Raw genomic sequence first — 27,381 nt, 5'->3', positions numbered from 1 at the left:
ACCTTTATTATTGCTATTTAGACAATCTTCATTAATCTTCCGGAAAACGCCTCCACTGTTAGCTCAGTCTTCGCTGATGGTTCTGTGCTACTAGGACTACCCATTGTCCAAGGGCTTCCTCCGTTTCCTTAAAGTATAGAACGAGGCTGCAGTTCAAAATTAAAATCATTAGTGTTCTTTTTTAAGTTAGAACATGAAAGATGCATGAAAAACATCTATGCCTCAGACTCTTTATTTCTTTGTTTCTAGTAGAGAGAAGAATGTTAAATGTTCAGGATTGCATGGGCTGTGCCTGTCTCTAGAAGCCAACACAAGAGAAGGGAGTTTACACTTTAGTAAGAATGGTGTAGGATGATGTAGGATTGAGGAATGGTGAACTAAAATAGAACTCCAAGAGGAAGACTCTGTGTGTGTGTGTGTGTGTGTGTGTGTGTGTGTGTGTGTGTGTGTGTGTGCGTGCGCGCGTGACACAATTTGCATGTGAAGCAGAGGACACCTTGCTGTACTCAGTTCTCTCCTTCTACCATGAGGCTCTTTGGGGCTGCACTTGGGTTGTCAGCCTTGGCAGTAGGCACCTTTCTTGCTTTCTCACCAAGAAAAAGACCTAAAAGGCAAGCCAACAACAGATCCCTTTTTGTTTTTAAATAATTGAGGACTCACAGAAAATTGAAAACAACAACAGGTTTCCTCACTCTTCATAGAAAGTTTCTGAATGATTTCTCCAAAGAGAAGTCTGCTTTGGGAGAAGGAGGTTGTGTCCAGTGACATTATGAGCTCGTGAATTCTCCTCTCACTCAGAAGCCCGTGCCAACCCCAAGGTTTTCCTGTGGCAGAATGAGGACCAGTACAGGCTAGAATGCCTGCTGACTTGTGGACATGTGCTTCCTTTCATAAAAATATGGCAAGAGTGTACATAACCTGAATAGTTGCCAAACACTGGGTTTCTGTTGTGAAGTCTGCATGTGTGTATCATCTAGGTGTTCACCAGAATTTGACGTGTATATTTTATCTTTACTTTATGAATGTAGTAACCGGGGTTTAGAAATATTAAACAGCCTCTCAGCATGCCAAGCCCAGAGTAGGTGGGACCATTTGTATCAAATTATATCAGGAGCCTAAATTTTGCCTCAGCTCTGTAGCCGCAAAACCTCAGATACACATTTTAACTTTATTGAACTGTATGTTGTACTTCTGTAAAATAGAACTGATATTTACTTCAAAGAATTGCTGGGTTTGTTTTAAAAGAATAAAACATTACAAAATGCTTATTAGCCCATGGTAACTGTATGAAACTTTTTTTCAAAGTACTTATTAGCCCAAGGTAACTGCCTATAATGGTTGGCTCTCCTTCTCCATCCTGATTTTCCAGTAATTATTTTTCTTCTTGAAACAGTGTTGTTTTAGATAAGATCAGAGCGCATGAGTTCATGCACATCAAACACATACAGACACAGGCACACTCACACACACTCACACACACATGCACACACACACACACCCCTACTGACTCTGTCACCTACACACGTTTGTCTAAATTGCTCCTCCAGAGTACTTTGCAAAATGCTATGCTCATTAGCTTTAAAATCTGCATAATTACTGTGATGTTAGCCAGGCTATCTGCATACTGTTGGGTGAATACTCTTTACTTGTACATAGCTGGATTTCTCTCTAGCATGGTTTGGGGTGGGATTTATGTTCTTTCTCATCGCTGCACTTGGTTGTTTCATCTGTTTCTAATGGACTGGGATTTATTTCAGAGGCCTTCCAAGTACTCTTTTATTTTCACATTTGTTTCCTATTTTTGATTCATCATTAAATACAGAAAAACTGTTCAGCAACCTGAAGAAGGTGAAGTGTTGTTTGGACACCGCAGATCCCCTCTACGCCCACGTCACTTAGCTACAGCACTTGACTCCTGTTCCAAGCCTGTTCACTTTCATCGTCTCTCTAGAGCCCTTGGGTGTTGGTTTTGCTTTTGTTTGGTCTTTGGGGAGAGAGTACTGGAAGGGGTTGGTGAGTTGTACAGAGACTAGAGACAGAAGGTCCGTCAGGCTCTTGTTCCTCAAACACATTAGTCACAGAGTGTGCCTTCCAGTGCTTTCCTTTTTCCATTAAAATCTTCATCCAGAAAGTCATCCATTCATATTGGTTTGTCATATTGGTGTGCCGACTGGTTTTCGTCTACTTAACATGAACTCTGAAATGGCTGGGAAGCAGGAAATCTTAATTGAGAAAATTCCTCAATATGATTGGCTTATATGCAAGCCTTTAGGGGTTTACTTGATTAATGATTGATGTGAGAGGCACTAACTCACTGGGGGCAGTGCCACTCCTGGGCAGGTAGGTGGTCCTGGGGTAGATAGGAAAACAGTCTGACCAAGCCTGAGGAGCAAGCCACTAAGCAGTTTTCTCCCAGGGCCTCTGCATCAGTTCCTGTCTCCAGGTTCTGGAGTTGACTTCCTTCCCTCAGTAATGAAGTATGACCAGAGAGTTGCAGGCTGATGTCATAGACCCTTTCCTCCCCAAGGTTCTTTTGGTCATAGGGATTTAACACTGCACTAGAAGCCATAACTAAGACAATTGGTATAGCCAAATCTCACAATTAGTATAGCCAGATCCCACAATTAGTATAGCCAGATCCTACAATTAGTATAGCCAGATCTCACAATTAGTATAGCCAGATCTCAGAGAGACACAATGATAACATTTTATAAAACAGTATACAGCATCATAACCAGGATAGCAAATACCAGTACAATTTAATGCATTCATTGAGATTTCTCCAGTGGTGTGTGTGTGTGTGTGTGTGTGTGTGTGTGTGTGTGTGTGTGAGAGAGAGAGAGAGAGAGAGAGAGAGAGAGAGAGAGAGAGAGAGAGTTATTTCCATACAATTTTATTAACATGTAAATGGTTACATATTTACCATCACAGGCTCTCAAGTATTTTTAAAAGGGTTGAGAATGCAAGTATTGGAAAGGACTAACAGTCTTTGGCCCTGCAACTCATCAAAAATAATAAAATATTTTAAGTAATTAGAGCAATGTCATAAATCCTATACCTGTCTTTCAATAATCTCCTTTTCTGGATTTTTTTGAATGCAGAGATCACTTTCATGTTTTATGTATACGTTTTATCAAGGCCTGGCTCATGATTCCTTCCTTCTGGGATGATTAATTCACTCTTAGAATACAAATACATGCTGTTCAAATGCACTGAAAAATATTTCCCTGGCTTCTTAGCCAAGACCAGTGTTTTTCAAAGCTTACATCCTTATTATATTTACTTTCAACTATAGTATGTGAAAGTGTTTTATAGATGTTTGATCTTTGGAAGGTGATATTTCAGCCTTTGATAAAATAGAAGTTTAGGTGAGCACTTCCTGGTGGGGGTAATCATCAAACTTGTGAGCCCATGATCCTTCCCACTGCTATAGTCTCAGCTGTGTTGGTCATTGCCATCCATGTATTTCTCTCCCCTTCCCTCCTCCTCTCTCCCCTTCCCTCCTCTCTCTCCCCTCCCTCCCTCTGTATTTTAACTTCCCCTCCTTCCTTCTCTCTCTCCCCTCCTTCCTTCTCTATTTTCCACCCTCTTTCCTCCCTCCTTCCTCCCCTCCCTTCCCTCCTTTTCTCCCTTCTTCCCTCTCCATATCCTTCTCCCTTCATCCCTCCACCACTGTGAAAGTGTTTTGTGCACTTCTTCTCTTTGCTCTATCATTAGAAACAACATTTTTTCCTCTAATGGACTGTGACAGAAAGTAATAAAATTGTAGTAGCTGTGACATGGGCTTTATTTGGAATTTAATATGTTCTCTGAAAAAAAAAAGTACTGGAGATGATTCACAAATTCTTCAGAGAATAAACGCAAATGAAATTTGTACATCATCCTCTTGCTGGAGATATCGATGAGCAATCAAGTTAACTCTTCTTTTTCTTGTTGAGTATTGGGGATTAACTTTTCCTGCAGTTGTTTGTTTTGAAATTTAAGGATTGCTTTTCTGTACTGGTCGAGTTGTTGAGAAAACAACACAGAAACAAAAACAATTATATGGATTGAGAGAGCCTACCCAAGAGCTTCTTGAGGGAAAGGTTGATGGCATCGGGGTAATGAGAATTGAGAAAATGGTTTCTGGTACTGGAAAAGCCAGTCTCCTAGCCTGTGAATACTAGATGACCCTGACTTGAAGTGATATTCAAGGGAATTAAAAACGTACAGCCCATTGGGCTTGACCACACATCCTTTTATCCATCCAACACTCGCTGACTGTTCACAGTATTCTGTCTGTATAAATAAGAGCATCCAATGACACAGTAGCTTCTTGAAAAAAAAAATCCATGGGGTTTGATTTATTGTGTACACTCACCGTGGACCATTTGCATTTTAAATGGCTTCATTTAAATGACTTAAATTCTCTTAACTCATCTTTCATCTTCTGATGTACCACACCTGAGTTCCTAGAATTTGGGATTTACTTTGGTTGACATGGCCAGCTAGTTATTACATTGGCCTTTCTGGGAAAGGAATCCCATGCCATGCTTGAGATTATAAAGAGGAAGTGATCATGCCTTGTATTTAACTATCAGGTTGTTACAAAGATGGTGGGGCCAGAATCCCTAAGGAGTTTAAACACAGTGTGTCTGAGGTTGTGGGAATAGGGAAAACAAGGGCTGAGGAGAAATCCAGTGGGGAAGAGCGGGAGCCAGTCACAGGAGAGAGAGGTTCAGCCCTTACATGTTGGGTCTGCCCATTGAGCCTGTTTTTTCTCACAGCACGCGTGTCTTTTCACATCTTCTGCTAAGCCTTGTGAGAGTACTTTAGCCAGCAAGTGGAAGCACGGCGGGAGAAACAGGTTCTGAACTTGGCTGTTGTCAGGGCCCATTAAGTGATGAGTCTTTCCCAGTGGGAGCTCCAGCTGTTGGTACGTGGTTACTGAGAAGACCTGGAATTATTAGGAAAAGGGAAAGGCATTGCTAACAAGGTCTGGAAGGACACATTCCTAATGTTTCACATCGGATGGGATCAAGAATGCAAGGCTCTGAAGAGTAGTCCAGTTTCCCACAGACTTACAGATTAGTGAAAGGTAGTAATTCCTTCTTCCCCTTTGTCCTGAGACCCTGGGGTAACAAGCACGATGGTGCCCCTTTGGTGTGCGTCTCTCCTAGCTCAGGCTTGTGGTCTCCAATGTGGGTGCTTTCTTTATGACATGGGTTCTAGTCAACATTTTGTCATACAGCTCTCCGTTCTGTGGCTGCTGTGCTTTAATCTTGTGGGGTTTTGCTAAGTAAGCCTCATTTAAGGCTCACTACTGATCTGTTTTATGCATTTATTGGCTGTTGCCTGTGGCAACCATTGAATTATCTTAGTAATACTCTCCTATAATATTAAATTAGCAGCAGACACTCAGCAGCACCACTGAAGTATTATAGGAACTTATTTCTTGAACAGTTAGCCTAAAACATTTTGAAGATGTAAATACTTTTCCTTTAATGCGGGTTTTCTAGACCTGTCACTGTCCCGCCAGGGCCCTGTGCTCTATACATTCCTCTCAGACCCTCGTTCAAGCGTGGGAAATGAGGCTCATCCTTCCTGTTCATCTTGGCGTAGGCATTCGCTTAGGATAAAAACAGTCTGACTCATGCGTTTAAACCCTTCAGCCTTGAGCTTGTCTGGGATGGCATGCCGTTTATCATTCTTCGTTGCTTCCTAGGAGAAAGGAGCAAGGGTGGAGGATGACCCGCAAAGCAAGAAATTATAAAACTGAAAGGGATTAGGGCTCAGTAGTACATCCACTGATGACGGAGACAGAATGGCTTTATCTGTCACCAGAGTGGTGAAGAGCACACGCCCTCCATGGGAGCTCAGATGCTCAGTGAGCACACTGGTAGAACAACACGGCTGCACGTGTTTGTAAGAAGACTGTACATTATGTATTTATGTCTCTCACGTGTTCACTTATGATTCAGTCCAGTACGACTGTTTTCCTTTTCTTTCTTATGGTTTAAGCAATCATATAATTAACCTGTGGCATCTCCTCAGAGCTGCCAGTTCTCATTAGAGTTTAAATGTTCTTTTGCCGTTTTGTTTTTTTGGTTGTTTGGTTTTGAGACAGAGTCTCTCTACATAGCCTTAGCTGTCTTGGAACTCACTACGCAGACCAGGCTTACAGAGATCTTCCTGCCTCCCAAGTACTAGGATTAAAAGCATGGGCTGCCATACCCAGCCAAGGAATTTAAATGTTTGTAAAGAATTTCTCTTTGTAATGTGACTGCTGGTGGCCTTAAGGGAGGGCTGCCTTAGAGTTTACCCATGTGAATGTTGCTATAAAACCCTATAAGCATCTAATTAGGATGACCTGGTCATGTACAAGTGATACTACTAAGAACAGTTATTAAAAAGTATAATTTCTGAATAATTTTCTTCTCTTTCTTTTTAAACCTTTAGATTCATAGCCAAACCATGTGCCATAGCCCTCAACATCCAGGCCAATGGACCACAAATTGCCCAGCCAAACGCCATTCTGGAAAAGGTCTTCAATGCTATAACAAAGGTAGGAGTGTCTTCCAGGGACCCGATTTTCTCCACCTCCACTCCTAACGTCCAGTCATTCCATCCCATCTCTCCTGGGTTCTGATGATCAATTTCTCCTCCTATCAGACAGAGGCTCCTAAGAGAGAATATAGGTGTTATGATTGGACCCAAAGTGCAAACAGCAGATAAAGAACTTTCATGACCTCTTGGTTGGCTCCAGCTGATTTTACAAGCTCTCTGTGCAAAGGTCTTGATTAGATAGAGGTTAGTCCAATCCAGCGCCTTTTTCAGCCTCAGGTGACATGAGGCGTACAGATACGAGCTGGGAGGGAGTGACCAGTCAAAGCTTACAGTGGGGCGCATACATGTGTGAGAAGTGGAGCCTCTTGCCTGAGCGCGAGTACCACCCGAACATTCTAGGGTTGTGATAGTCAAACATGAGCGACACTGAAAGGCCGTGTTTGAGGACTTGCTGTGTGAAGGAATAAAGGAACTGGGCCAGCAGAGTTAGGAGAGAGGCTCACAGTGCGCAGTAAGTGAAGAGAGAAAACATTCAGCATCAAGGGAGTTAAGCAAGTCTAAACTAAAAATGAGACCAAGAGAACAGAGGAGGAAGTAGGGAAGTGATCGGTACATATTTAACCGTGAAGAAGATGAAGAGAAACATCAGGGACACTCAGTCTGAACCTCAGCTAAAGGAAACAAGCCAACACGGAGCCCACACATTTTCCTCTCAGACCCTAGGATCCCTGTGTCTCTCCTCACCCTTGACTGGAAAAGAAAGCACCACAGGAGGGATGTGACGTTCTGTGCGCTTCTGGATCAAACGGTTCCTTTGACCCCTTGCGGGTTTCCGGAGGGCCAGACAGGTGTATGAGGTGTGATTTGGCAGTGTTAAGTCGATGCCGTTTCTCTCTGGTTTGTGGTGGTAGCCATTAGCACCCCTAGCTTCATGGCTTGCAGCTGTTAATTCAAGTATCCAAACACTTTTGATTACCTCGCTGCCTTCACTCCTGCCAAAAGTCTACAGGAGTTTTCTCTGTCCTCTTAAAAATGATACTTTTGCTAGAAAATTTTGACGACAGATTGGGTATCTTGTTTAATGTCTCTGTGAGGAGAAGGAAGAGAATGATTGGAATTTTAGGGAAAGCTCATTTGTAGTTTTGAGTTCAGCCTCGTGGGACACATACCCTGTGGTATTAGAGGAAGTAAATATTTAGAAAAGAACCTCACTTTTCCATGTAGTTTACCTTACTAAAGTGAAATATCTCTCCTATTAGTCTCATTATTTTTCTTACAACACTGAGGCTCAAATCCAGGCCATTATAAACGCTAGGCAAGAGCCACATTCCCAGGCCTGTCCAGCTGTGTTAGGTTGTGCTGTAAAATGTCTGTAGGCTGAGGGATATGGATGGAACAAACAGAGCCTCAGGAATGCCTGGGCACACTGTCTCACTGAATACATACATAGCATGCTGGCTGTCATTGTCTCCTTTCCTCTAGCTACAGCTGAACACACTGTGCCTTGGCACTGGGGACAAAGTTCAGATAGGCCTTTCTCCTATCTCCAGGTCCATTGCCCTAGTTCGTGATGGATAGGTGACCTCCAAGGGCATCCCAACCCCTGCTACAAGATTGCAAGTAGGCAAGAGGCTCCCCTTAGCTGAGTCACCCAGGAAGCACAGAGGTGGCTGCCCTGCCCCATAGCAAGAAACTTCAGAGAGAAGTCAACCCTATCTTACATCTCCTTGCTGTATTTGCTTGTTTCAAGCCCCTTCTGGGGGAATCAAAGGCAGTGGCTATAAGTAGATAGGGAACAGAAGAGAGGGAGTAGGTGGATCCTGGAGCAGGAGATGGGAAGGGACGTTGAGTGCCTATTTGGTGTAAACCTCCGTATGAGGCCAGACTCTTAAGTGTCTGTAGCATGCTTCCGTGCCATTAGATTGTACTAGCAAGAACACATTATACTACATCAAAAAGTGAGTAGAGTTATAAGATATAAGCCATAGAACATTAAATTCCCTTCTGAATGCAGGGTCCTGCTATATGGGACCGCATTAGTCATCCTCTTCGACTCTTGTCTCTGACGTCACCAGAAGGATCCAAGTCATTGCATTCTTCATCAGTTTCTTCTCCTGGGGTAACATCTGTCTGCCTTTTATCTGTCCCTCCCTTCCCTGCCCTACAGGAAATCTAACATATTTTAAATCCTACCGTGAACCTTCCACCTGCCCTACAGGGAGACCTCCTCCATTCTAAACACAATAGAGAACCTACCGCCTCTAGGAAATAATTAAAACTCCTAGTATTTGCCTGAGTCAGACCCTGAAAGTCTGAAAGTTGAAGCAGTATCTTTTTCTTACTAATGTTGGGCCTCCAACAAGTGCCTTAACTTTTGGAGGCCTTAGACATCTTTAGATAATGTACTCACAGGATTTCATGGGGATTAAATAAAACACCACACACACATTGTTTAGTAAATGGCACGCCATCTGTTTCAGCCAGTGTCTCCACGTTTTAGCTGCCTCACTCCTGTGAGGAGGGAAAGCTCTGCTGCTGCCTGTGTTTTGAGAACTTTGGATTCTATGGTTTGGGGGTGGAGCCAAAGGACCCACCGTTACTTACTGCTGAGCCCATTTCAATATACCAAATGATTATTTCTTGCCAGTGAATGTTTTTTATTTTAAATAAAGATTTATTTATTATGTATACAGTGTTATGCCTGCATGTGTCCCTGTAGGCCAGAAGTTGGCACCAAATTTTATTACAGGTGGTTGTGAACCATCATGTGGTTACTGGGAATTGAACTCAGGACCTCTGGAAAAACAGTCGGTGCTCTTAATTGCTGAGCCATCTCTCCAGCCCCCAATCGGTGAATGTTTTTGAGTGCTTGTCTTTTGACTCTTTTTATGTTGTTATTTGATTTTTAATTTGTATTGTTTTAATTTTTAATTGTATTGTTTTTAATTTGGGGTCATTTTCTTACCAAAGCAGTGAAACCAGCTACCTCACTTTCCAAATCAAATCAGTTCTCAAACTATAAGAGTAAAAATATACAGCGATTATGAAGCAGTGTTTCATAGTGTTGGATGACTTTTTCCTGGAGAGACATGAAAACACTTTCTAGACCTCAGATGGCCACCAATATCCAACAAAAGTACTATTTTGCCCATGTCTCTTGGTGAGACCTGTGATTTTATTGGACTTCCGACAGAGCACCGGAGGGGTGTTCCTCACGATATGCGTGATACACCAATAGTCGCATCACTACAGAGTTCCATCACATCATGATAGCTGCATGGAAACTAAACAGTGGAGTCCCGATTTCTATTAACCCTTTACTTCCTCTATGCTCTGGTACCTCTCGAGAGCCTTTGCAGTAGGAAAGGGTATGATGACTATAGTCTCAAGCGAGGGTGTCCTGAGCCTCCTTCCCTCTGTTTAGTTACACGTCGGAAGGCAGGAGCTGCTGAAGTAGCTCAGAGGCTAGGAGTGCTTGCTGTTCTTCCAGAGGACCAGAGTTCAGTTGCCAGGACTCACGTTAGTGGCTCATAAACACTTGGAACACCAGTTCTGGAGCATTCTAGTATCCTTTGTTCTCTGTGGGGGTCTGAAGGCCCTTGTTCATATACATGAAAACATACATGTATGCGTTCTCTCTCTCTTACACAAAGACCACACACACACACATAAATAATAAAATAATTCCTGTAAAATAGTAGACAGGTTCTCTGTAATTTATCCTCATTTTTTTTTCTTTCCTAAGAAGATTGTCATTAATTTTAGCTAACCAGAAGATTATACAAGATTACTGGGAAAGTTTGTGCGTTTTGAATATATTTAAACTGTAAAACTAAGAGAGGAAGAACTGTGAGGGATGGTGTCGGAACAGAATGTTTAACAGTGTATGTTCTTACGGTATAAAAACGGTGCCACTGACTCGAATTGAGCAGGAGAAGATGGTGGGAAACTTACTGATGGCAGGCAGACACGCTTAATAGCTGGGAGGCAGCTGATCAGCAACGCAGGCAAATCCAATAGCAGTAGAGGCATAGTTGGCAGTGCAGAAGCAAACTCCAAGAAAGATAATATTGTTGACCAACGTTGGGCGGGGAGGCAAAAAGGAGGGGAGGAAATAATGGTGATTTCACATGTTGCTCATGTGTATTTGAGATAGCAAGTAGATATGAGGGAAAGTCATTAAAATTAGAAAGGAGGAAGCAAAATTTTCTCCTTATATATTCTTTCATTCAAAAAGCAGTTATAAGTCATTTTACAGTATAGGTACAATATTAAAGATTTTATGTTTATGGAGCTTGTATGTCTGGTAATAGACTATTATTGTATACCTTTAAAATCAAGACAATTAAGACTCTACGGAGATGAAAAAATGTGGGGCATAATTACCAGAATTAAGTGGCTTTTTCTATGTAAATTATGAAATAGTTAAAAGATTATTTATAATAAAACCTGAAAAGAATAGTACCACAAGAGTATACATTACAACCTTGTACAGGAAACACTTGCAGAAAACATTTAAATACTCGTGGAGGCCATCAACAAAGATATTAATTAACGTTTACATTAACTTAAGAAATGTTATATTAATTTTAGATATAATATAATAAATATATACCAATTTTAGGTATGAAGAACCTAATACTTGTTATGTAGGTAAAATTTAGCATATATTACTGAGACGTGGCTAATAGACCTGTGGAAAAGCAGGGCAAGGTTTCCACAGGGAAAGGTGCAGCGAGCTGCCAGGATGAAGGGTAGCCATGGACACGGGGTAGCCATGGAGAGGGCCAGCCTTCTGCTTCCCACAGAATACCAGTAAATGTTCAAAGTGCACCTTGAAACTATTGGAACAGATTTCTAATCATAATTTCTAGTAATAATTGCAGAACAGATTGGTGAATTCAAATGTATTTTTAGTAAATAGCCGCATAGTTGTTTTTTTTTTAAAAAAAAAAAACTTGTACTTTTAAGACGTAGTATACTGGCTAAAAATAAACCTTTACAATAGAAAAAAATCTTTAATTGCGCTAATAAATGAAGAAATCCTACAAATAAGTTTAGAAAATATTAATGTTAAAGGGGGTGAAGCCAGACAGTACACAAGTTTATTCTTCACCTGGAAGCAAAGCCTGAATGGTTCTAAACATATGAACAGGATATTTCTCTCATGACAAAAGGAAAATCAAAACTACACTGAGAATCTGCTTTTCATCTCAGACTGGAAAAGAGGAAGATGCGTGGAGGTTTGGGAGATGACTGCTCTTTCTTTTGAGAGTTTAAATTAATTAAGCTAGTAAATTTTCTATACTAAAAAAAAATGCAAAAGCACAGACCCCTTTGCCCTACAGTTTTTGGTTCCAGAATGAATCCCGTCATTCGCTACAACCCGCCAAGCTTATCGTTGCTGCGCTTCTAGATGCTGGGTGTTACCGAAGTGTCAGTTAGCAGAGTAGACTAGAAAGTTGGAGTTTATCCTTACACTTCAGTGTTCTCTCAACTGATTTGGAAGCCACCCAAGACACATTATAAAGGAAAAACCCCAAGTCCAGAGCAAAGTCCACAGTCTGCAATACTTTGTGTGATTGGGTGGGGTATGAGAATATGTATTCAGTTTTGTTTATGCAAAATAACCCTGGCCACAAAAAAAAATTGATTGACTGTGGTTCCCTGTCAAAGGAAGAAAGGGGATTGAGATAACAGGGACAGTGTTGGAATTAGATGGTTTTTAATTTATGATTTGTGTACCTTAGATTTTTTTCTCCCACTATTAGTAAACTCAGAAATTTAAAAAAAAATGGTTTTTTTCTTGTCTCCACGTCCTACTTCCTTCCTGAGTTGTTCTTGCCTGTTTATGGTCATTTCTGGAGACAGTGTCGTTTTCTTCAATAGTATAGCTTTTGGGGGACTAGTTAGGAACAAGGAATTAAGAGGCAAAGTAAGGAAGAGAATAGAGGGTAGTGGGGTGAATATAGTCACAATATATTTTATATATATACATATATATAATATAAATATAATAAGACTGTCAAATATTTGTTTTTATAGGCTAGTAAAATAACCAATATATATTATAGGCAGTAACTCCCCCTTCCTCTCTCATATTTTCAATTAAGAAAGACATAAAAGGAGATTGCGCATTCTCTTATTACCACTGAAAGGAACTCGGGCACATGTCCAACTGAAAGTTGGCAAGTCGCATTTATAGGCACAAAATCAGAACACTTTGTAACTGGATACCATTTGCTCTGCTTTTGGGTTATGTGTTTGTCTTAGTTGATTTAGGCCACCATGATAGAATGCCATAGACCAGGGACTTAAGCAGCAGACTTTTAGCTCTCATGTTTGTAAAGGTTTGGGAGGTGTGGAAGTGTGAGATCTGGGTGCCCATAGTGCACATTTGGGGGGCGGGGAGAGGGAAGGAGTGAAGGAAGGGGGAGGGAGAGGGAGGCAGTGGTGGCTGCAGTCACAACAATCAAATCTCACTCTGAGATCTCCACCCATGCGACCTGCTCTTTCTCCAAAGGTTTCACCTCCTGACTCAAAAGAGAATTTTTAACAGAAGAGTTGTCAGGGCCACAGGCCCCTTGAATTGCTGAGATGCTGTTAGGTCCTATGCGTAGATTCTGTTACAGCCTGGCCAGTGTGTCTTCTCATTACTTCCTTTTGGTTATTTCCTCTGATCATGAGAACTGCAGTGAACAATACATCATGGAAGGGAGCTCTCTTGGCCGGTTTCATTCGCAGTAGGTCCCCCTCTCGTGACTGTCGGCTTGAACGTGTTGAAAAGAGGAGGGAAAGAGAAAGAAGACAGGTGACAAGGACTCGGTTTAGCATATATTTTCCCTGTCCTCATCAAAGTCCCCTGTGGGTTGATAAACCACCCTTGTTTGTACTGCTAAAGAGACCAAGGCTCAGAATGGCTGGTGGGCTGAGGACCTGGGTCTTCATGTCCTTTCAGCACTCAAGCCCCTTAGGTAATACATGGTGTTGGTAAGACGACATGTGTGGTGTGGTGAGAAGGGATGGCAAGGGAAGAAAAGGTGAGGGACGTGAGGACTGGGGGAAGAAGATGAGAAAGGGGATGTCTACATGGTGCTATAAATGACATCTTGGCTGTGCGATTTCCTGTGATTTTTGTTCTTCTTGCATTATCTGTTTGTAAAGTAAAAATGTACTTCCTTTTTTTTCCTCTGAGAAGGTGAAGTATGTGTTGATGTCTCTGTAAATTCTTCCCTGATGTCTCTGTAAATTCTTCCCTTGAAGTCTGATGGGACTGACTCAGCCAGCTGGCTGGTTCTTCCTCTCTTAGTTGCTGGTTGCTTCATAAGAAGTAATTGCCTACAAGAAAATATGCAAGCATTGGGGCAAGAGTCTTATTTTTTTGTCTGGTTTCATAATGTGTAATGTAGGTGTTATCTTTGTTCATGCTTCAAATGGATGGGACTAGATTCTCAGTCATAAATATTGAAATGCCTGCAGCAGAAATTAGAGGGAAAATTCAACCATATGTAACCTAAAACTTGTAAATGGTGTGAGTAAAAAATGGATAAAAATGGTTTTTCTGGTGCCTTGTTTCATAGCATCCTGACGAGAAGCGATTGGAAGGGCTCTCCAAGCAGCTGGACTGGGATGTTCGGAGCATTCAACGCTGGTTTCGACAAAGACGCAACCAGGAAAAACCAAGCACCCTGACCAGGTTCTGCGAGAGCATGTAAGTTCATTTCTTCCTAAGTTTTTAAAAGAAAAACCTGCCTCAGTCCTCATGCCAACCCAGACGTGAAAAACAACAGATGTTGACAGACCCCAGCAGCCTTCATAAGGCACTACACCTGGTGGAAAAAATGGATCAGGAAAATCTAAGGGAACAGTAATTTGCAAGGGTTTGGGATTTCCAACATGGATACAATAAATAAACTTTTCTTCCTAATGCAGTTGCTTCAAGGAAATAGATTTGAAGGCCTGCCATGGTGTTTCCAACCAGTCATCTTGGAAATATAGCATTTGCATTATTCCCACATTTTGAATTGAATGGACAGAATTTTATCAAGATATATTTTCCACTAATAAAAACTAAGATTTTTGGATATGTTAATCAAGGGGACAATAACCAAGTCCAACGTTCCTAGCTATTTAAGAAATAGCTATATTCTATTAATGTATGCATCTCAGTGAGGCATTGCTTGCCAGCAGAGGATATGGGAAAGTGTCCTCTGTTTGTATCATGTGAATTTCATGGTGGGGAAACCGTGCTTAATAAAGCTGTTGAAGATAACGAAAGACAAGGGCTGGGCAGACAGCTCAGTGAGTAATCTGAGCTCAGGCCTCCAGCATTCAGAGGAAAGCTGGGTATGGCAGCATGCTTCCGCAATCCTAGCACTGGGGAGGCTGATCCCGGAGCCGTTAGTCCACCACCCTGGCGGAATGGATGGATGAGTTCCCCGTTGAATGAAAGACCTTGTTTCAAAAAAAGTGAAAAGTGATTGAGAGTCACCTGCCAGACATCTATTTTTTGCCTCCACATGCATGCACAAGTACATAACCCATACACATACTTCAACACATGAGTGTGAGCACACACACACACACATACACGTAATAGAAGATGCACCATGATATCGCCAGATGGTGATATTGGATTCACTTAAGAAAATCAAAGGAAGATCTAAACATCGAACATATCCCCAGATAAGACAAGACTCTAACATGAGAGTAGAGCCCTGTGTGGACTTCATCTTATGGAACACGGCCATTGCTGTGTATCCAGCCCTTCCTCTGGGGAACTTTGGCCTGATGCCTAATGATTTCAACAGTGGTGCCGTTGGAACGGCACTCAGTCACAGCCCTTTCGATTTTGAATTAGAGTTGCATTTGCTTTTTTCAGGTTTGCCTTTCAATTAAACCACAAAAGTATTTTGACATTGCATGATTAAGACCGAGAGAATGAATGGGATGCGGAATCGTACCCTAAGTTCCTGCAGCTGGGTAGATATGAAGAGAATAAATGGGATCATCAGGAGGGTAGGATATTTATAAAATCTCAGGAGAAAAAAAACCCACAGCTAAGTAGATACAATCTGTGAACTGCTTCCCATACATAAATGTAGTAGCTGTTCTTGGCAGGATTGTGCATCTAGACTGTGATTGGCAGCTGGATTTGCTCCTTGGCTTTGTTCCCCATCTCCAAAGAGCCTGGACCCTAACATTGTCCATGAGTCTGAGCAGGAATCAGGTTGGATGCAGCGTGTATTCTGCATCACCTGCTCTCTCTCCCTGGTCCGACTAACTTCTTTGGTCGCACATTGTAGCCTCTTCTATCGTTGATATTATCATAGTTTTGTTTTTAAACACATGTGTATAGGGAACAGTAGCCCGGGGATCTTCTGAAGGTGCAGTCTGAGTCCCTTGCATGTGGATAGGCAGCTGAGGTTCTGTGTCTTTAACAGGTCTGCAGCTGCTGGTGCTGCCGCCTCCTGCACCACATTCTGAGTAACAGTCACCCCTGGATTCACATCTGTGTCCTTCCTTGGTCTTGTTTACTTAGTCTTGGCCCGTGTACCCCAGTGAACATTCATATTACCTTTAGTTAAAAATACTTCTAGTTGAGTCCTGGAGGTGTGGCAATGTACAGGCTGGTCTCCTGTTAATCAGATGGTCCTTGTTTTGCGAACATGATAACTCCCAAAACATCATTCTAAATTATCCTCTCCCCAAGGTCTGTTGCTTTAAAACTTCGATGATTTTTTCAACAAGTGGAGGTTCAGTATTAGACTTCTGATGCTGATAACCAGATTCTGGCTTTAGCCTGTTGGGGGTAAGTCCATATGACCCCTTTCTTCGATAGGGCTGAACTTTCTCTGCCCATGCCTTATTCACTTGCCTAATGTAATATTCCTACCCGAAAATACCTGCTACTTCTGGTTGCCCTTCTATCTCCTATCAATTCCTCAAATCCTAGGCACAGACCAAAGTATGGCCTGACTCATGGCTTTGAACTGGGCACAACTTCTTTCAAATTCTCAGAGCACCTACTACAATTATTGATGTTTAAAATTAGAATCTCTTTCTACTTTGTATGGTGACTTAACTGATCTTAATTTCTTAGTTGTATCATAACTGACAGTTAAAGAAAACAAGGGCCACACACATTCTTCTTAGCCTTTCCCGTAACACAGACTACCAAATACTAACTGATGGTGGTTTAAAATGGGATTGTTCTGGAAGGAGTCATTGATCTCGCTTGCCACATGCTCCCACAGCTGAAGAATGCGTGCTACATACCAGCCTAGTATAAATATTTTTAGGCAAATTTTCCAGCTTTGGAAACTAAATAGAAATCTCAAAGACAAAAATTCTAAGAGCTGGGTACATGGTTCAAACCTATGGATCCAATTAGTCAGGAAGCTGGAGAGGGTTCTTGAAGTCTGCAGAATATAGCGAAACCTTTGCTTTAGTGAAACAATTAAAATGCTGGTTAGTGGGGATTGAGAAATCATCTATGATAAGGAACCAACATCACCAAGGAGAAATATGGGAAGTATTTCCCCAGGATCAGCAAACAAAAGCTGTGGTCCAGTGGGGGAGCCACGGTATTAGAACTTGGTAATGTGTAAGAGTCCCCCACATAAGACTGGTTTTGAAGGAGTGAAGGAGTCGGAGTAGCTGAGACTTGGAGCCGTGCAGGGTTAGACTCCCTGTGGAGAGACCAGGAGACCATTGGTGAAGGTACAGCCTCGGCTGCAGTGGAGCCCCAAGGATTGGAAGTGTAATAAAGAAAGACTGAAGCTTGGTACCCTAAGAAACCAGGAGACTACTGATGAAGGGATCTCCTCAGCTGCAGAGGAGATTCGTGTTCTGGAGATTCTGGAATGATGAGATGGTTGCCAAGGATAGCAGTAGTGTGGAATTAAACCCACTTGAGCCAACAAGACAAGGTGTGTGTGCTTCGGATAGCAAATCTAGAGAAATGGAGGTATCCAAGCCTGTTAGACCCCAGAAGGTCAAGAGTGAGTCCTAAACACCTGACTGAGATTTTTACTCTTTTTGACTTTGGTTTTGCTTTGATCTGAGTGTAATTGTGCTGTTTTTCTCCCTCTTAGAACTAAAAAAGTATGTAATTTATTTTGCAGGAGTCCTAACTGGATCCTAATAATTAATCCCTAGACTGGATCCTAATAATTCAGAGAACTTAGACTTTTAAACTGTTAAAAAATTTAGACTATGGGTTTTAAAAAGCTGGATTGTGTTTTATGTTGTGATATTAACATGAGATATTGGGGACAGACAGCAAAGGAAAGGTTATGACTGAACAGTGATGGTTTGTGTGCTAAGTTGACAAGGGGTCCGTGGTACTGGTTACCTTTTTTCGACATTGCACAAACTAGAGTCACCTAGGAAGAGGGACATCAGTTGAGGAATTGCCTCTATCAGATTGTCCTGTGGGCAGATCTGCACAGCATTTTATTGGTTGGTTAATGGTTAATGTGGAAGTGTCCAACACATGAAGGGTAGTACCGCTCCAGGGCAGATGGTCCTGGCTTCTGTGAGAAAGCAGACCAACAGATCTGTGGGGAGCAACCCATTAAACAGAGTGCCTCCATGTCCTCTCCTTACCTTCCTGTCTGAGTTCCTGCCTTGGCTTCCCTACCTGGTGGACTGGAAAGAACAAGCCAAATAAACCCTTTCCTGCTCATGTTGCTTTGGGTCAGTCTTCCGTGTCAGCGACAGAAAGCAAACAAGAACAAGTGTATTTCATCATCACCTAGTGAGCTCTCCAAATGGATGTGCAAGGTGTTTACCCCAGGGTGTTTAGGCATGGTTATTTTATAATATGTGTGCCAAGTGCAATAACGTTCTCATTCATCTGTCTCCTGGTTAAAAGAGATGAGTGCTGTTCAGAAGGCCTAAAGTCATATTAGAAAGCCAGAGAACACAAACTTGCTGATTGCAGATAGTGAATATAAATATATTGCCCATATATACATGTATATATATGGATAATAATAATAATGGAATATATATATACATATATGATCTGTAATTTTCTGTTATATAACCTTTTCTTGAAGAAACTATGGACTCCCTTCAGGGAATAATTGTGTTTTGTTTTCTGTCAGTATGAAGTGGCGCCGATGTGCTGGCTGAAGAATGCTGTGCACACTGATGGTGGATGGTGAGGCCAGGGTCTACAGACTAATAGAGGTTGTGCAGTGAGTCATGCTCAGAAACGGGGATGTGATCCCCCCAACTCCACACACATGAAGTGGGCACTCACGGCTGTGTCGGCTTTGATTACTGTTTCCTCACAAAGCATCTGAATCTTTACTGGCAACTGAAATAGAGGTTTTTGTTGTTTTGCTGTTGTTGTTGTTGCTGTTTTGTTTGTTTTTGTAAGAGAATGAAGAGTTTATAAAAGAAGATGTCATGTGAGACATTTTTGAAGAAACCGGTTCAGGATGGAAGTGGATGCTGGTTGGGATGAATGGGAACTCTACCACCATTCTCTGGAAATCTTAGGAAAGTCATGTTTCCTCTTCCGGGTAGTGTAACGTAGGTCACATCTGCAGGGAATCAGGAGGAGGCAGGGGCAAGGTGTTAGTGTAAACTGTGTCCTTGTCACCGGTGCCCACCTGTCTTCAGCATTCCTTAATGCCATGGGGCATATTTACTAGTGCGTGTCAGGTAGTCAGGATCCTATATGGCTTTCATTTAAGCAGCCTGTAATTGATTGGAAGGATGAGGTTTCCATGTGATAACCTTCAAATGTAAGGTTAGAAAACAACCATGCATCCAAGATGAGTGATAATTTCCTCAGCCTGAACATTTCTCCACATGGCAGTGAGGAACAGATCTTAGGTTCTAGGATACAATGCTTGAGACTGCCTTTAGGAATTCCATCTCAGAATTAATATTTATTAAAACCACCCCGAAATACAGCAGTTTTGGGGTGGTACTCTATGGCGCCAGAGTCTTGAAGTTGTGGCCTTGATTCCTTCAAAGAAGTCCCATGGTTTTATTAATAATATGATTCCATTAGATTTGGGAGAACTTGCCAATGATAATGAAGGCTTAATCAGTTGCCTTCATGCTATCAATTTGGTCACTGTGGGTGAAATAACTGTTTTATTTGGGTGAATGAACAGGGTTGTCTTGTGCCCTTCGAGAGGAGATGAAACTAATAATTGGGATGGAGGAACAGGAATTGAATTGCCCAGGAAACAAGGAGCCAAGACTCTTAGATCCTCTAATTTTAGATCATCCACCTGCATCGTGTGCTAAATACCTTTACCAATTTTCATAACCAACAAATTTTCAACGAAGTATCCCTATCTATTTCTCTACCTTATTCTAGGAAGAAGCCAAATTTGATCAGAGAGAGAAACTCAAAATTGCTTTTACAACGTATCTTGAAATGAACATCTTTTATAAAATTTACTAACAAAATTGACAATATCTTTTTGACATAGGTTCTTGTAAAATCCAGGTTGGGCTTTAATAATGAATGTAATTACCTTTGTTTATTGTGGATGGCGGTGGTACCGCTGTGTGCAATGTGTGGCTATCTGTAGAACACAGAGGGTGCTTACCTTATGCAGACAGGCTCTCTTTGTTGTCCTGGAGCTCACTGAGTGGGTGGGACTGGGTCTGCCTGTCTCTGCTTCCCTGATGTTGGGTTTCTAGTTGTATGCCACCATGCCTGGCTCTTTTATGTGGGTCCCAGGGATCCAAACTCAGCTTATCAAGCATTTTTGCCAACTGAGCTCTCTAGCCAGCCTACCAATGCAGTCGCTGCTGCTGTTGCTGTTGCTGTTGCTGCTGCTTTTTTTTTTTTGCTTGTTCAAGAGAGGGAATAAGAAATTTTTATGGTCTAGAATGGTGATATCTTTATTTTTCTTTTAGTATTAGAATATAGAATCATCAGTGTTTAGATCCAGAGTCTGAACAAAATCTGATGACACAGTTGGAATCTTTGTTCTTGAAAAACACGGAACTCAGCCATAGATTGCTTTGGTGGTGGTGGGAATGCCTGCCCAGGGATAAGAAAAAGCCCCTGGGTTGCTCAGTACCATCACCATCACCCAAAACAAACAAATGCCTCCTGTTCAGCAATGCTGTCTGCTACGGTTGGGCGCCGTTATTTAAATACTTTATAGCCTGTGGGTTGTATTCAGGCCTTTTAGTTTGAGAGACAGAAGTCAGCAAGCCAGCACGTAAATAGCTGGGAGGTAAACCAGGATGGACTTCGTCATAATCATGACTCTGCCATTGTGGTTCGAAAGTAGCTGGAGACAGAAAATACGAATGGTAATAGCCAGCTTCCAAGAAACCTTATTTTATTGAGATTGAAATTTGAATATATCATTTTCATATTATGAAGTATTAGGTTTTTAAACCCTTTCAGCCATTAAAAATGTAAAATTCTTCTAAGCCCTTGGACCGTACTGAAACAGCCAGCTGGATTCAGCCCAGTGAGTCCTTGTTTGCTACGCTCTGCCTTGGAGTCATAAAACTATACTTGTTGTTTCTTTTGGCATTCCAAGACAGACAGCATAGTCCCCCAGTGTCTGGCATAGTCACTTCCCAGAGCTCCCATACCACGGGAACATCAGGACACATCTGGAATTGGATGTCAGTTACCAGCATTTCTGGAATGTGGTATGTTGAAAGTCCATAGCTGCATTTATCCCAACCTGGCACTCATGGAAGCGGTCAGTGTCCTCACGGTGGTGCCACTGTCGTGGTGGGAGACCTGAAGCTGGTGAAGTGGCCCGTAGACCGTATTCTGTTCTATGAGACTTCGATTTCAAGCCTTGCTCCTTTCTATTCTAGACCCACGGTCTGTAGCAAAGTCGACTCAGCCTTTCCATTTGGATTCAGCCCCTCACATTCCCCATGCCATATGGCTAGGCATCTCACCCATGTGTACTGGCTGATTGCAAAAAAGCAGACGTGGGCTAAAAATACCAGGCAAGGCATACCTTGGTCAGCTGGCAGCATATTTAGTACATTTGTGCTCTGCTTTCGTTTGGTCCATTGGTTTCACTTTAGATTCTAAATTTATAATGGTCTTTTAATGCTAATTTTCAAATAATTGTATCCACCATGGAGCTGGATGAAGACAAAGAAGAGGAATAATCAAATTTATTAAGGCTAATATTCATAATAAATGTCCCCTGCCAGTTTTTAAACCTATAAACCATTTCTCCTTCTGTTTTGGCTATTTTAAACTATATTTATTTCTGATTTAGAATAGTCCCGAAATTGGTATAACCAATTCTGGTTATGAAACATTATAGAAGTATGTATAGTGTTCATTAAAAATTAAGAGAAATTACTCAAAAATCTATTGTCCAGAAATAAGTATTTATCATTTAATACTTTCATAGTATCATAGTTCATACATGTGCCCACACAAATATACATAGACTGCAGTGCTGCGATGTATGTTTAGTAGATTGATCCTACAGATAAACGGCAGATCTGGGAAGGAGAAGGAGAACAGTGAGCTGTCCATAGGCCTGTTTATTGATCTTCAGTTCTGCCTGGGCGTCTCTATCCTATACTTGTGTTTCAAGAACTGCTTGGGTTAGTATTCAGTAGAGCCTATCTTGTCAGGCTGCCCAAGGAAGACTGTTGAAGCATCATGTCCTTGCAAGTATCACAGCTCTGAATGGAAAGGTACTTTCCCTGACTGTCAGAAGTCAGGTTGTACCTACAACTGTCAAGGGAAGGTATCCTGGATACCTACAGCTCTGAAGAGAAAGGTACCCTGACTGTCAGAAGTCAGGTTATACCTACAGGTGTGAAGGGAAGCCATCCCAGATACCTACAGCTCTGAAGAGAAAGCTGCCCTGACTGTTGGAAGTCAGGCTATACCTGCAGCTTTGATGGGAAGGTATCCTAAATGCCTATAGCTGTAAGGAGAAAGGTATCCTGACTGTCAAGAAGTCTGGCTATACCTGAAGCTGTGTTCCGATGCCCGACGGTCTCTCTGCAGAATGTGGCAATTCTGCTTAGGGAGAGGCTCTACAACTGCTCTCTGCTCCTCTCTGCTAAGAGAGTTTCCCAGTAGCAGGGTGGCTTCTCTGCTCTGCTCCACTAGGGAGTTTCCCAGCAGAGACTCTGCTCCCCTCTGAGAAAAGAAGGTCTTCACCTAAAACTCATTCAAGAGATTTTTTTTTTTTTTATTTTCGAGACAGGGTTTCTCCGTAGCTTTTTGGTTTCTGTCCTGGAACTAGCTCTTGTAGACCAGGCTGGCCTCAAACTCACAGAGATCCACCTGCCTCTGCCTCCCAGGTGTTGGGATTAAAGGCGTGTGCCACCATCGCCCGGCTCAAGAGATTTTTGGGGGGAGGGAGAATCCAGGAGAATGGCTACCTCAGCCAGGGTAGAAAAGGACAATTGCCAACTGAACAGGCACAAGGGCTTTTATGGGCTTCTTAGGGGTGGAATTTTTCCAGGCAGAAGATTTTCAGGGTGGGAATTGGGCAGATTTCAATCCTTGAGCTTGGATAAGCTCAAAGATTAACAAGATTTCACGCTCAGGGATTGGTTGGTTTCCTGCTCAGGGTTTGGCTGGTTTTCCTGCTTGGGGATTGCATGGTTTCATGCAGGGACAGAGTGTGTTTCTTTGGCTCTGATATCAGGCTCAAGTGTGCTTCTTTGGCTCTGGTTTCAGGGTCAGGGTGTTTCTTTGGTACTTGTTTCAGGACTAAAGTGTGTTTTTTCCCAGTGGCTCTGATTTCAGGGTCAGGGTGTGTTTCTTTGACGGCTCTGGTTTCAGTGTCAGGGTGTATTTCTTTGATTGACTCTGGTTTCAGTGTCAGGGTGTATTTCTCTGACTGATTATGGTTTCAGGGTCAGGGTTGTCTTTGGTTTCAGGGTGTATTTCTCTGACTGATTTTGGTTTCAGAGTCAGAGCTGTGTCTGTTTTCAGGGATAGAATATATTCTTTTGACTGGTGTTTTTACTGTACAATCCTACCTTTTATCTTCATGATCTGCGAGTGATGGTACGCAGTCATTTGTGTGTCGAATCGACATACCCATCCCTACAAATGGCCACATGTGAAGTTGCATGGCAACAAAATAACATGAGGCATAATAAAATTTCATCAATGTTATGCTAAAACATGTAGACGCCTAATAAAAATAGCAGCCCAATTTCTCATGTGTTAACTAATTAAGAAATATTCAACTACTGTAATAACTATGACACTTTTTCTTGGAAAAGTCCTTGAGTTTGCTTATTGGTGTTGGCATTTTGGTCTGCCCAGGCTGCCATAAGGAAATACCACAGACTGAGTGGGCTCAACAGAAATTATTTTGTCACCGTTGTGAAGGCTGAAAGGCTGAGGTCAAGATTCCATTGAGTTTGGCTTCTCCCAAATTTTTCCTTGGCCGCTACTTTGGGTAATTTCGCTCTCTTTTCATAAAGACACCAGTCAAACCAAGCAGGGCCCTATCTGTATGACTCCATTTAGCCTTCCCTATCTTAAATGCTGTCTACAAAGCTGTTCACTCTAGGAGCTAGAGCTTCAACAAGTAAGTTTAGGAGATACGCTGGTCAGACAGTATGAGTGTAGGAATGGTCACAGGCTGGGAGGTGATCGAAGGAGGTTATCTGAGATCAAGGGGCAAATTGAAACACCCAGGGATATGCTGTGCATGCATGACTTATTGTGGGTATCTGCATGTGTGTTCCTATGCCACTCGGCTCTGCACAGTGCATTGTTGCACCCTCTAATGGTTTCGGCAGAGGAAGTCGTACATAAGCAAATAAGAAATTCATGTTAATGCTCACATGGGCAGACATTGCATTCTCACAGGCCTCACAGAGAAACTGATAGAACAGTATAGTGGTAATAAGGTGAACGGTGGAGCCAGGCAGTCTGAATCCATGCCTCCTTTTAAATAAAGCCCTGTGGGATGTTTAGAAAAATAGGTTGCCAACCCTAAACCTATTTGTTTATAAAATGTGTACTAATAGTGGCTACTGTGTACGGTTGTTGAGTTCATACAGAGGTGGGTTGGACCTAGTACGAGTGTAGTGAGCGTGAATTACCTTGCACGTTACACATGTAAAGTTGAGGAAGTGCATGAAGTAGCAAAAACTCTTATTCTTCCATACCTATCCCTTGCCAGTGGGCTACTTCAGAGACACAACTACCTCATTTAAAAGAGGTAGCTCTGGTGATGTTGTCCGGGGGAAGAGAGATCCAAGGAGATGCAAGGACAGCAGGCTTTCAATTTGCAAAGCAGCTCTTACATTCTGTGGAACCCAAAGAGGCAGCATCCGCATGAATCTGCAGAACTGTGGACTGGGGCATTACACTCACATGAAAAAAATAAAAGATATAAAACCAACGTGAGACCAGCACCTAGGCGCCATTGGCTGGCTGTTGTGCAAGGATGTGGCAGCAGTGGACAGGGAAAGGTGTCCTCCTTCAGCAGGGAGCGATTCCTGCTGTGTGTGCAGAAGTCAAGGCTTTTGAAGCACCACACGAGAAATGTCAGAACATGCAGCGAATACCTTTGAACCACAGAGGTTTGAAATCTGCCCAAGTGATTCTGAGAGGACACAGCTTGGGAAGGAGGAACAGAACCTGGTGCCCAGTGGCTCTGGCCTTGATAAAGCCTCATCTGCTTTGGCAGGACAGCGTGACCAGCCTTCGCAGGTCAGTGTGGCTCCTGGAGAGACGTGGTTTAATACAGTCATTATTAGTCCTAAGGGCTGAGGTAGCAATGTTATTGAACAGATTTGAGGGTAGGTGTGAGATACTACTGGTTCATGTTCTCACTCAAGTTGTGTTACCTTGGTGAATACATTCGCTCCATCAGACGATGCTGGTACAAAGGGAATTGATAAACTCCTATTGGGATGCTCCTGGGAACAAATGAGATAGGGTATGAATAGTGATGGGGTATGAATAGTGATAGGGTATGAATAGTGATAGGGTATGTATAGTGATAGGGTATGAATAGTGATAGGGTATGTATAGTGATAGGGTATGTATAGTGATAGGGTATGAATAGTGATAGGGTATGCATAGTGATAGGGTATGTATAGTGATAGGGTATGAATAGTGATAGGGTATGTATAGTGATAGGGTATGTATAGTGATAGGGTATGTATAGTGATAGGGTATGTATAGTGATAGGGTATGTATAGTGATAGGGTATGTATAGTGATAGGGTATGAATAGTGATAGGGTATGTATAGTGATAGGATATGTATAGTGATAGGGTATGTATAGTGATAGGGTATGAATAGTGATAGGGTATGTATAGTGATAGGGTATGTATAGTGATAGGGTATGTATAGTGATGGGGTATGAATAGTGATAGGGTATGTATAGTGATAGGGTATGTATAGTGATAGGGTATGAATAGTGATAGGGTATGTATAGTGATGGGGTATGAATAGTGATAGGGTATGTATAGTGATGGGGTATGAATAGTGATAGGGTATGTATAGTGATAGGGTATGTATAGTGATAGGGTATGAATAGTGATAGGGTATGTATAGTGATAGGGTATGTATAGTGATAGGGTATGAATAGTGATAGGGTATGAATAGTGATAGGGTATGCATAGTGATAGGGTATGCATAGTGATGGGGTATGAATAGTGATAGGGTATGTATAGGATAGGGTATGAATAGTGATAGGGTATGCATAGTGATAGGGTATGTATAGTGATAGGGTATGAATAGTGATAGGGTATGTATAGTGATAGGGTATGTATAGTGATAGGGTATGTATAGTGATAGGGTATGAATAGTGATAGGGTATGCATAGTGATAGGGTATGTATAGTGATAGGGTATGAATAGTGATAGGGTATGTATAGTGATAGGGTATGTATAGTGATAGGGTATGAATAGTGATAGGGTATGTATAGTGATAGGGTATGAATAGTGATAGGGTATGCATAGTGATAGGGTATGTATAGTGATAGGGTATGAATAGTGATAGGGTATGTATAGTGATAGGGTATGTATAGTGATAGGGTATGAATAGTGATAGGGTATGTATAGTGATAGGGTATGTATAGTGATAGGGTATGTATAGTGATAGGGTATGAATAGTGATAGGGTATGAATAGTGATAGGGTATGTATAGTGATGGGGTATGAATAGTGATAGGGTATGTATAGTGATGGGGCATGAATAGTGATAGGGTATGTATAGTGATAGGGTATGTATAGTGATAGGGTATGAATAGTGATAGGGTATGTATAGTGATAGGGTATGTATAGTGATAGGGTATGTATAGTGATAGGGTATAAATAGTGATAGGGTATGCATAGTGATAGGGTATGTATAGTGATGGGGTATGAATAGTGATAGGGTATGTATAGTGATAGGGTATGAATAGTGATAGGGTATGTATAGTGATAGGGTATGTATAGTGATAGGGTATAAATAGTGATAGGGTATGCATAGTGATAGGGTATGTATAGTGATAGGGTATGAATAGTGATAGGGTATGTATAGTGATAGGGTATGAATAGTGATAGGGTATGTATAGTGATAGGGTATGTATAGTGATAGGGTATGTATAGTGATAGGGTATGAATAGTGATAGGGTATGAATAGTGATAGGGTATGTATAGTGATAGGATATGTATAGTGATAGGGTATGAATAGTGATAGGGTATGAATAGTGATAGGGTATGTATAGTGATAGGGTATGTATAGTGATAGGGTATGTATAGTGATAGGGTATGAATAGTGATAGGGTATGAATAGTGATAGGGTATGCATAGTGATAGGATATGTATAGTGATAGGGTATGAATAGTGATAGGGTATGTATAGTGATAGGGTATGTATAGTGA

General features: G+C 41.8%; 1 protein-coding gene across 2 annotated transcripts in view; it reads left to right on the top strand.

Annotated features, from left to right (window-relative positions):
• Cers6 (ceramide synthase 6) overlaps nucleotides 1-27,381 on the top strand; it is a 237,699-nt gene that overhangs the window by 58,678 nt on the left and 151,640 nt on the right. For both annotated transcript variants that reach the window (XM_075984978.1, XM_075984977.1), the window contains exons 2-3: nucleotides 6,439-6,544; nucleotides 14,127-14,257. In XM_075984978.1, the coding sequence (XP_075841093.1) occupies nucleotides 6,439-6,544; nucleotides 14,127-14,257 (237 nt within the window). The remainder of the gene's footprint in view (nucleotides 1-6,438; nucleotides 6,545-14,126; nucleotides 14,258-27,381) is intronic.

This window comes from Microtus pennsylvanicus, chromosome 9 (assembly GCF_037038515.1).
Source record: "Microtus pennsylvanicus isolate mMicPen1 chromosome 9, mMicPen1.hap1, whole genome shotgun sequence".
NCBI classification, from domain to species: Eukaryota; Metazoa; Chordata; class Mammalia; order Rodentia; family Cricetidae; genus Microtus; species Microtus pennsylvanicus.
The sequence above is the reverse complement of the archived record's forward strand: the minus strand, read 5'-3'. Positions and strand labels throughout refer to the sequence as shown.